This window comes from Syngnathoides biaculeatus, chromosome 16 (assembly GCF_019802595.1).
Source record: "Syngnathoides biaculeatus isolate LvHL_M chromosome 16, ASM1980259v1, whole genome shotgun sequence".
Classification (NCBI taxonomy): Eukaryota; Metazoa; Chordata; class Actinopteri; order Syngnathiformes; family Syngnathidae; genus Syngnathoides; species Syngnathoides biaculeatus.
The window spans coordinates 3,319,672-3,331,902 of record NC_084655.1 but is presented as its reverse complement, the minus strand read 5'-3'; the positions used below and the strand labels follow the sequence as shown (position 1 = coordinate 3,331,902).

The 12,231-nt window shown below is 42.1% G+C and overlaps 1 protein-coding gene across 2 annotated transcripts in view; it reads right to left on the bottom strand.

Moving 5' to 3' along the window:
• The window catches only part of gna13b (guanine nucleotide binding protein (G protein), alpha 13b), a 60,472-nt gene that overhangs the window by 15,496 nt on the left and 32,745 nt on the right, over window positions 1-12,231 (bottom strand). For both annotated transcript variants that reach the window (XM_061847469.1, XM_061847468.1), the window contains exon 4: window positions 10,594-10,794. In XM_061847469.1, the coding sequence (XP_061703453.1) occupies window positions 10,594-10,794 (201 nt within the window). The remainder of the gene's footprint in view (window positions 1-10,593; window positions 10,795-12,231) is intronic.

Here is a 12,231-nt window from a genome sequence, read left to right as displayed (position 1 = left end):
CCCAACATTCAAAGTCACTACACACAGCAGTAGGGTTTGTGCATTTCTCTTCTTCTGCTGACTAAGACACTTTCTTCCTCTTTTTTGCCTTTGACCTACATTATCTGAATTTCTTACTAAGCCTTGCAGATTAACAGATCTGGGGGGAGGCATATTAAACCCATGCCACGACCTCTCCGTTATGGAATTTGTTTGATGAACAGTCATGTATGTTTGCCATAGTTTTACGGCTGATGCCCTTCCCGACGCAACCCTCTGCATTTATCCGGGCTTGGGACTTGTAGGTGAAGAAATACTTATAAGATAATTCACTCAAATTCTTTAAAAATCAGAATGTGATATTCTGGATTTTTTTTAATTTCATTTTCTAACCTTATAATGAAAACTACAGGCCTCTCTCATCTTATAACACTTGGAAAGTAGTACAGAATATCTAGTCGAAAGACTAGTATATTTCCTATTTTTCATAGGTCAGTGTTTGTACAACACTTGGAAAAGTAGAAAACTTTTGGTTTCTGGACACAGAAATTGATCAGTCTGTGAGAGTGAATGTGTACAGATTGAATCTCCAAAGTTTGAGAAATCTAAAACTGACTGACGGTCGTGAGTAAAAACATAATCTCCAAATTGGGAGTAGAAGCTTGGTATTCAACCTGAAGTCAGGCACTTTGAATTTTTCTCAAAACTGAGGAACCATATCTAGACGCTTATAAGAAATAAGACCGTCAGAAATGGCCGCAATGTCGACCAAAACTTCCAACTGTCCAATTTCCGAAGCTGAAGTAAAGGAAAAATGTAGTTTAGCTGAAATTGATTACAAGGGGACAACAAAATTCAAAAAGTGTCAGAAAAAGTATGGATTTTCTGGAAATGTAGACAACTGTGAAGAATTGGATAAACTTCTCAGTAAATTATCTATTAAAGACGGGCAGAAGAGAAAAGACATTACCCACTGTAAACAGTGGTTATATAGTAAGGCCCTTCTTGATAGGGCCAGAGAAATTCAAACTTGTAAAATTGAAAAAAAAAAAAAATTTATGAACGTGTCAAGTAGAAAAAGAAAAAAAGTGGAGCGTCCTGTAGTAAACATTAGCTTTACAGGAAAGCTTCGTGACACAAACGGGGGACCATGTGACGGGAGTAACAAAAAACTTCCATTTTAGCATGTCGAAATTATCACCCCAAAAGCAAAAGTGGTTTACAGAAGGCAAGTGTCTGCGGCGAAGATGGTCATCGTGCTCGCTATTGTAAAGCCAAGGCCAAGCCTAGTCGACGCCGTGTGGACGATTCATCTGATGATGAATGACTAGGCCGGGAATCCAGAGGGGCCGCGGACCGCAGATTGGTGACCCACCCTCTGAACTCCCATGATAGCGACTATGATAAATTAGTTGAGGAAGACATTAAACACATGTTCGACCTCGAAAATTATTTAATGCGTCATCAGACTGAACCCATGATGAAACCAGAATTAACTTTACTAGTCCAGGGAAAACCAACCGTTTTCCTAGTTAATATGGGCGCTGATGTGACTGTTTTAGGAAAATGGGACCCCGCGACAGTAAAACCAAGCCGAAAAAAGGTTTACATGTGCGGAGCTCATGGTTTAGTTCAACCCTTAGTTTTGTCCCATACTATCGAGTTGCGAAGTCCCGATAACCCAAATAAAAAGGCGAATGTGGAAGCAGTTCTACAGCCACGGTGCCCGCTCAATTTATTAGGTCGCGACGCATTTTCACAATTTTAGATTTGCGTCGTAATGAATAAATAGGGGCGAATGGAAGCTAACATCCAAATTCAAGAAAATGGGGTACATTATCATTGGTCGCTGGATCTGCCTGAAGAGGAATGTGGCGTTGAAAATGTACTAAAAGTAGCTAACGGGAGGGTCCGACCGGGAGCCGACACGCAGTGCCGAAATAATTTACATGTCACCGTTAAGTACAAAGAATCCCGAGGCCCTGATCCAGAGTACACCAAATTGTTTTTGGAATTGGCTGAACAAGAAGTGCAGGTCAATTACATTTATTGGAAAGGAAGGTGGTGTTTTGCAACTGCCGGACTCACCGCGGAAGTGAAAGCGCTGCTCCCTCTCGGGCAGCATCCACACATTTCACTTGCGAAGCCAAAACAATGTGACTGGAGGGACACAAACAATTTCGCCGGAACGATTCCACACGAAATTTGGGTCCCATCACAAAACTTCGACGATGTTGAAGAAACAGAATCAGGATGGTTCCGATTGCGTGTTCGATGGAATTTTGATTAGCCAAAGTTTATGTGCTCACCCCTGTTGAGGAAGACGTCATTTGTCATCTCCCATCCGGGCTGTGGAGCACTGGACCCGCTGATGTTGGACTCATGACAAACACACAACCAGTAATTATACAAGGAAAAACGGAACATCGACCGATAATTCAACAATACCTGCTGAAAAGAGACGCTGAAATAGGCATCCAACCCGTAGTTAACGAATTAAAAAAGGCAGGAATTTTACGTGCATGCCCAGACTCTCCTTGTAATACGCCTATATTTCCAGTCTGAAAAGGACACACTAACAAATGGAGATTAATTCAGGATTTGCGTGCAGTAAACCAAGCAGTACAGTCACGTGTGCCAAATGTTCCTAATCCACACACTCTTTAGAACTCATTACAACCTGGAACCAGGTGGTTTTCGGTGGTGGACCTGAGTAATGCCTTTTGGAGTATCCCTGTGCAACCTGACAGCCAATGCTGGTTCACGTTTACGTTCAAAGGTGAGAAATTAACGATCACAAGGTTATCCCAGGGATTTTGTGACTCCCCAACAATTTTCTCAGAAGCAATCACAAGGTGTTTGGCCTCATTTATTGCCCCACAAAAAAAAAAAAAAAAAAAAAAAAAAATCAAAATTTTTGTATATGTGGATGACATTTTAGTGGCCTCAAACATACAAGAACAATGCAAAATTGATACACGAGCATTATTGCAATATTTGTTTGACGCAGGAAACAAAGTTTCAAAAGACAAAATGCAATTATGGAAAAAAGAAGTAACCTATCGTGGACACATTTTGACAGAGTGATGAGGCATTGCCAGTGACAAACAGAAACAAGCCATCGCCAAGACTCCAAAACCTGTAACAAAAAAGGCACATGATGTCATTTTTGGGTCTTTGCAATTATTGTCGCGCCTGGATTGCAAATTACTCAGAAATCACGAGACCATTGCTGAACATAATTTATGATAAGCCGACAAAGCTTTTGATCTTGTTAAGAGAGAACTCATTGATTCAGCCATCCTAGCACGACCAAATTATGACAGGCCATTCGAGCAGACAGTGACTGCAAAAATGGGTTCATGACCTCAGTGTTGCTGCAGAAACACAGAGGAAAAATTAGACCAGTTGCATACTATTCGCAACAATTGGATTCCGTAGCACGAGCCACTCCAGACTGCGTTCAGGCAGTGCTGGCCGCTGCTCTGGCTGTCGAGGCGTCTGCGCAAGTAGTCTTGTTCCACCAGTGAACACTGAAAGTGCCACACGCAGTTTCAGTCCTTCTGCTGGAAACAAAGATGACATTTTTGTCACCAGCACGACACTTACATTGCACCGCGACATTGTTATCACAAGGACACATCACAATAGTAAGATGTGGGGGACTGAATTCAGCGACACTTTTGCCCACACCAGCAGAGGGCACTCCAAACGAATGTGGAAGCCACGTCCAAATTTCCACCAAACCGCGACCTGACCTCATGGACACTCCCCTCCCGACTGGAGAGGTTGTTTTTGTTGACGGATCAGCAAGCAAAGGGGAATACGGCCGCAACAGGGTGGGATTTGGAATAATGACACAAACTAAGGTCTTGTTTCAGGCAACACTTGACTCTGTGTGTTCGGCACAGGCAGCAGAATTGTCTGCACGGATCGAGGCTTGTAAGATGTTTTCCAAGAAACATGTTACAATCTGGACTGACAGCCAATATGGCTGGGGCTCAGTCCATGTGTTTTATCGACAATGGTCAAACCGGGGCTTTATTAGCACAACAGGTGAAGAGGTTGCTCACAAGGCACTTCTCCAGCAGTTACTGGATGCAGTACAACTGCCGGACAAAGTAAATGTAAATGTGAAGTTCACTTAGCAGGAAATAACTCAATCACAATTGGTAACAGACTGGCTGATCAAGCAGCCAAGGCACTGGTGAAAGAGGTAACAAAAACACACGCAGTAAATCAACATGACATTTTGATTTCACGTCAGAAAAAAGCACCACTCACTGAACACACACATTGGGAGGACAAAGGTGCGAAAATTGACAAGGAAGGGGTTAGCAAATTGGGCGATGGAAAACCCTGGCTGCCAAAATCATTGTTTGGAAGGGAAGCAAGATTGAGTCATGTGTCAACAGGGGGGATGGTAGCATTGACACAACAGTATTATCACACACATGGGTTTACATATTTTTCAAAAACTTTTTGCAAACAATGTGTTATCTGTTTAAAAAATAATGCACAAGGGTATTAAAGACCACGAAGAGGAACATTTCCTCTACCTCTAGAACCATTTCACACAATCCATATGGATAACATTGAGTTAAACAAAGTATTAGGGATGCAATATTGTTTGGTGATAATTGATGTGTTCTCCAAATGGGTTGAGTTGCGCATGCTGATGCAAAGACAGTTGTAAAAGCACTGTGTAATCGTATTATTCTAACGTTTGGCATTCCAAGTGTGATTCGAAGTGACAATGGCACACATTTTGTGAATGACGCTGTGACAAAAGTTGGACAGCTGCTGAAAATCGACTTAAAGCATCATTGCGTGTATCATCCGAAATCTGCTGGGCTCGTTGAACGAACAAACGGAACTGTCAAAGCTAGACAATGAGGGAAACAAAAAGACAATGGCCTGACTGTGTTTCAATCGTTGCAACGGCAATGAAGATAGTGCCAGCCGAAGGAAAAACATTATCCCCATTTGAAATTCTACATGGCCGCCCTTATAGACTTCCAGACCTGGACTTGTCAGAGTCACCAGCAACGGGCACATCGATCCCAGTCCACATGAAAAACATGTTTGACCGGAAAGAGATGCATAAAACACAATGACTTGCCAGTGTGTTCTGCTCCACAGACAGATCACATCCGCGTGGGAGATCAATTCTTTCTTACTTCTTTTCTTAAAGTGCAAGCTCCTCTGATTCCCTGCTGACGGGCCTAGCGACGCCAGTCCCTTGGGGTAGGATCTCCATGACGTACACACCAGTGTACCGACGAAAGACCACAGTTGGAGAGAGGGTTTTCCGTGGCAAACACACCCCTCTCGGGAAGATGGAGCAGACCCCCGGCCAGACGCTGACCGCAGTCCTGTCAACCCAATATGCTGTTTACTTTTTTGCAGGGCTGTGCCTGATGGCAGGTGGTGCGCAACCTCGCAGCAAGGAAAGCACCAACACGGAACAGTTGCCCAGCCGTAGACTGTTGTCTACGTCCATCCTGGGAAACCTACGGCTGCTGATGGACAGAACGCGGACAATAATTAATGTAACTTCCCTTTCTCAAGAACTTTCCATCACCATCCCGCTGGACCAATTGCAGTCCCGCCAGACAAGGTTTAGCAAGAGCGCAGCAGTTCCCAACTATTGGGGTGCAGGTTTAGAAGACCAATATACTGAAGTAACTAAAATAAGTCAGTGGCAAGATTATTGGTTTTATCTAATGAGTGCCCATGATGCAAATGATAAAAAAATGGTTGTCCTGGTCGAATTATATCACTTCTGTTGATGGTGATTATTGGTCAAATCCACATAGGAATCAGGGAGCGTCAAATTGGCACGGCAAAATATCTATCAAAGTGACAAGGTCTGATCTACCCACCATAACATTTGTATAACAGCCAATGTCGTCCCTACCAAATAAAGACAGAGAGAACTGTACTATGCTCACACTATGGGCATGGTACGGAGGAGGGGGCCATCCGCGTGTCCCAATTAAATTGTGCTATAATTGGCAGCCACCCATCCATAGTGGCTAGTCAAAGCAAGAACATCTAAACGCTGTTTAAAAAATAAGGGGAAAAGCGCTTGGTGTTAAAACTCACTTTAAAGGAGAAGACATTGAAACTCTGTTAAGAGAAGAAACAGGTGTTGGGATCAACGATAACCTCTTCCTCGAACGAGTCGTTGCAGTAGCTAGGTCATTCACGAAACATTGTGTTGTGTGTATGAAACCGCGTGCTGCTTTGCAGGTTGTGGAGGCAGTTCTATCTGAGTGTGTTCTGAATATGACCCAGGGTCTTCCTGGCACCTCTTTTTGTTTAGCATACTCTACTAATTTTCCTATTGTGCAAGGAGAGACTACACCGATGTTGTTCCACCCTCCAACCTCTGGGAACTTCACGCGCTTTAAACGAGATAAGTGTGGACTGACTAAGTGTACTGATCATGGTAACATCAAGTTCACTATGTGCGCCACCGCTGTGACTTTTCCTACAAATCTCATCAAGTTTGTTCGGCGGTCTTAGTTGCCGTGGTATTGTGGAGGAGGGACTCTGTACGCTAAATTGTCTTCATATTGGTCAGGAATTTGTGTGTATGTTACTGGAGTCCAGCAAACAACTTCTTTTGTCGTGAATGATGATGTATTAACACTTAACAGTACACTCAGGATGAAAAGAGATTTGATTAATGCTAATTTAAAGCCTCCAACTACACCCCAGTTTATTTTGATGCAATTGGCCAACCTCGGAACATTCCAGACAAAGATAAATTGTTGGATGAAATGAAAGCAGCCTTCACACAGCTGCCTTTCATAAGTTATCTTTTTCCTATAACCACATACAAGCACACTGAACTAATCAATTATCCGAATCATAAAGTTAACACGTTAACAAATTTCACAGAAGCATTGTTCACACATACAGCGTCACAATAGCATGCCACTTCACTTGTGGCTTTGCAGAATAGGCAGGCATTAGACATGATATTGACAGAAAAAGGAGGGGTTTGTCGTATGATGGAATCTGGTGAGTGTTGTACCTTTATCCCTCTACACACATTGTCTAATGGTTCATTAATTGAAACCCTTACACTACTCAGGGCTTATAGGGAGAAAACTCAGAGTATTGAAGGTGTCGAACCAAACGCCTTTTTGCAATGGATACAGAATACGTTTGGAAATTGGGAAAGCATAGCTGTTGCCGCGATTATCATTTGTATTTTATTATTGTCTTGTTTTTGTATTGTTTGTGGTATTCCCCTTTGCAAAGTCTGTAGTGCGAAAGTCATGGCTGTTGTTGAGATGAAAGTAGCTGCTCAAGTTACTGTAGCCATGTCTGAATATCAACTTGTGTACGTGGACTCTGATAATGACGATGATTCTACTGTTATGGAAATCTTTTTTGACGACTTCACAGAAAAGCAATGCAGTTGTGAATGTTTGATGTTACCAGGATTACCTTGTGTATACGTATTTAGTCAAATCCAACTTTAGTCTTTCGCCTCAACTTTCGCTCTTGCTTGGGAAATGGTTTCTACTCTTTTTTTTTCCCTGGTGGGTTTTTTGAGTAGTTTTCTTCCCACTATAGCAACGGGTTTTGATGTTGTTTCATGTTGTTTTATTTTTATCGTGATAACCGGGGGAAATGATAAGGAATTTATTACTGTTAGTTATCATGATAAAAGTATATCATTACTACTATAGTTGCTGTTGTTGTTTTATCATGCATTTGTTTTGTTAGTCTTAGTCTGAATTGTTCTATTTGTGAGCTGCGTACGTGTCTTGAAGTGTGACCCAGTGACACCTGGGAGGCGATGCCTCCCTGCTTACACCTCAAGCTGATACCCCTGAACACTGGGAAGCGATGTCTCCATCCTGACCTCAGCATGTTTCCCTGATACTGATACTCCTCAACACTGGGAGGAGATAATGCCCTTCTACTGCAAGAGGATACCCCCAAATGCCATAAACATGTCTTTAAACAATGCTATGCTTTTTCTCTTGTGGGTTTAACAGGACACTCGTGCAGCCTTGCAGAAACATGTACCTTAGTGTTTATGTACTGTTGGTGCAGCCATCTATGTCAGCATTTTCACTGTGTAACCATGTAACCCTTTGACCTGAGAATGCAATAAAAAGAGCAGACAGGGACTACCACTTTGGCAGTCTGAGGAGCGCACTTACACAGTGTTTCTTCCTATCTGTCCCTTGCGAGAAAGACAATCTTGGTTGGTTTGAGTTCCCTCTCTACGTCCTCAGGCTTGTCTTAGCTGTTTTTCTAGGAACATCTCTGACACTGCACATGACCCTAAAAAAAACTAAATTAAACGGATTTCTGCATTAAATGTGATACAATGATCTCTCTTAACCTGTCACTGTCTGGACTTGATAAAATGCAACACCATTGGGCGACAATTGGGGATGTTTATGCACCGGTACAAGCAACGATCCACCCCAGTCTACAACAATATTGGGCTAGCAAATGACCTGAATATCTTTTACTGGAGATATGAAAAGGACACTTTGACTCCACACACCCACCAAGTCGTACCACCGACCACTTCAACTTCTTCAACCTCGTCCGTTGACCATCCATGAAAGGCACCTGAGGCGTATCTTCACATAACAAAATATCAACAATGTGGCGGGCCCAGGCCTTGTGGAAGACAAAGACTCCATCCTCAAAAAAATCTCAGCAAAGGATGTACTTCTTGTGGCTGCGAAGGAAGCACAGCCTGCCACAAAAGCCGCTGAGACAGTTCTACACTGCGCATCATTATTTTAAACTGCATACCCTTTGCACATTTGTCATTGCACTGGACTGTAGCGCTAACCGGCATTCTAACTGCTTTAAATGCTAGAAGACTGTATCCATCCACAAATTTGCAGAACTGTTAGTTCTTCTAAGAAAAATAAAGTTCCCTGTCAACTGAAAGGTTAGGCTAGGACAGCAACCAGTGCTAAGACCCAGTTCCAGGAACTGCCTTAAATGGAGTTGTTTTTCAGCAGTCTCCAGCTTTGTGTGACTAGCCAAAACGGAGTTGTTTTTCAGCAGACACCTGCCTTGAGTGTCCAGTCACAACAGAGGTGTTTCTCAGCAGATACAGCGGCCTTGGGTATTTAGTCACATCAGTTAGACCCTGTTTTGAGACTTGTCCGCCGACAGTAGCTTTCCAACACATTGCCTAAATAATTTATGTTCTGCTTTCACACACGCACACTCGGTGTTGGACCACAGCCTTTGAATGCGTCACACTGTGTGTCACAGAGCGCTCTGTTCATTAAACTTCAAAGTGTTTGTCACATTTCACACCTCTAGAGTCCAGTTATTGACCGAACCTGGAATTGGACGAACACGCAGAAGGACCACAAATGGACCTCCTTCCAACACAACCAATGTTCCCTCGAAGCTGCGCAACATTTGCGCACTTCTCGCACACTCTCAGTGCAGATGAAAACAGATCCAGCGCAGTGAAGTCTTCTTTTTTTTTTTTTTTTTTTTTTTTTTTTTTACACGGCAGCACACTGCCTCTCATAACGAGCTGCTGTTCGCCCACACCGGTCCACACACGCTACTTGTTTACCTGACACCGCCCCCTCCGCACTTAAAAGGGTACACTCAAAGCTCAAGCACCGGCCACCACCACTGCTTTAGTTAGAAACACAGTCTGGGCAACGTAGAGCAAAGAGAGTTAGACATGCTGCTTATCATTACATTTGATAATAAGGGTAAATGTAAAAAAAAAATAAAAAATAAAAAAAAAAAAAAGTGGTGTTACTTTCATGAATGTCGGGGTATGTGAAACTGGACAAGAGTTTCTCTTTTTTTGAGTAAAAAGGTCTGCTCTGAGGCATAAGTAGAAAGTTCAGGATGAGATGGTGTGTAATGTTAAAATTCCACGTTGGTACAGCCTGATCGAGGATGAAAGCACAGACAATACAGTGCCCAAAAAGCTAATTCTGTATTTTAAATATAGGAGGCAACAAAACATTAACCCTAAAACTCTGAGAGCGTCATTCAGATTTCAACATGCATTGCTAAAGATATTCTGCAAGCAATATTTCAGTATTACACCGAGAAAAACAGACCTGGATATCATTGTGGGTAAAAAAAAAAAAATGAAACATAGGTGGAAGCGACCTTTCAAATTTATAGGTAATGGTTGGCTTGGTTTGGTTAGCAGTGTACTTTTTTTGTTTGTTGACATTTTCAGTGTAAGTTTGCAAAAACAAAATATTGTTTTTAAAGATGCTCTGATGGGTATGCAAATTGAACCTTTTAATGAGCCATGTAACTTCAATGCATGACACTGACTGACCACAGTGCATACATCTGATGTTGGTCACTGATCAAAGGGAGTGCTGACGGCCTTGGTGTGTTTGCTCAGACACGTAAAAAATTAGACGGAACATTGCTGTCAACAACTGTTGACTGTCTGTTGTTCTTCATAGTAAACGTATGTCGTACAAGGGCGGCATCACGTACTGGAGACACATTCCTTCTGTGTTGTTATATACGTGGCCAATAAAACTGATTCTGAGTATCAGAGGTTCCATTGTTCTTAATGCATAGCTGAAAGTGATTTTAAAAGCAGTGATGGGGACTCACCTGATCAAATTCAGAGGAGGAGACAAGGAAAAGAATGGAAGTAACTGAGTCGAAGCATTCAAACCAGCGCCGCCTCTCTGAACGCTGACCGCCGACATCCACCATTTTGAAAGGCACATTCTTAATCTCAAAGTCGTACTCGTGAATGCCCTTGGTCGGCTTTCGGGCCAACAGGATGTCCTGCTGGCTAGGGAGGTAGTCCTAGAAGGAGAAGAACAAATTCACATTTCGGGATTGGTTGGGTTGTTCGGTGACACTAAGAATATATTCAGGAAAATCATTGTAGAGCCATGCAGTCTAGATAAATGTCAGTTTCACTTCTGAAGATTGTTTTGTTGACATACGCATTTAAAAGTCAGATTTCCTGCCATATCACAGAGCATTAAGAAATGACACTCGATGTTTGTGTGTGGGTGCGTGAGTGCGTATGTATGCATGTGCGTGTATTGATTCTAGACATGACTTGTCACTGTCAAAGTTTACACAGTACTGATAAAGAGCGGTGAATAAGTGTGTGCCAGATATCCACAATCCATGTACAGATTAAATCTTGAGGTAGAGAGCCAGTTATCAAATCTGAAGGTCAAGACCCAGTTTCCAGTCCATTATGACATACACTGGCCAACATGAATGGCTGAAGAATTATGAAAGCCATGATTGGAGCTCTGATAAGCCCTTTTACCACCTGTAAAAGGAATCTCAGAAAACAGTATATTTTTGATGGAGCATAGGGCTGAAGCAATTCTAGCCCATTTTCAAGGGTGAACCACAAAAATTAATCTCAGTACTTCTAAAATGAGTGATTTAAAAAAAATGTCCTTATTAAACAACCAAGAAAAACGTGAAACAAAAAAGAAATTGGCTAAAATTAAGGCTCCAACAAACGGTTGTGATAGTTGAGTCATCATGGATTACTTTTGCCATTAGTCAGCAATTGGCTCATACATTGAACAAAATAAGTATTTGAAGATCCTGTTATATTGCAAGTTCTCCCACTTACAGTGAAGAAAATAAGTATTTAAACACTATATTGACAGGTCACTTAGAAATCATGGAGGGGTCTGAAGTTTTCATCGTAGGTGAATGTCCACTGTGAGAGAGATAATCTAAAAAGAAAAATCCAGAAATCTCAATGTATGATTTCACAGTGGACATGCACCTACGATGAAAATTTCAGACTCCTCCATGACTTCTAAGTGGGAGAACTTGCAATATAGCAGGGTGTTCAAATACTTATTTTCTTCACTGTATATAGAGATCTATGCGCAGATCATTTTACACTTGAGTATGCGAGTAACCCTGAACTGGTCGCCAGCCAATCGCAATGCACAGATAGACAAGCAACCATTTGCACTCACATTCACCCCTATGGGCAATTTAGAGTCCTATTAATCAGTGATTAATTTAGATTTTTGGAATGTGGAAGGAAACCAAAGTACTAGAGAAAACCCACGCATGCATGAGGAGATCATGCAAAGTCCACACAGGTGAGCCCAGATTTGAGGAAATGAAGTGCTCAAGGAGGCTGGCTAAGTGGCATGGCTTCATATAACCATCGCAAAACTAAATCTTAAGCCCAGAAGCTTATTACATCATATGGAGACAAGACCATGACAATATAGAGGCACTTGAAATTTC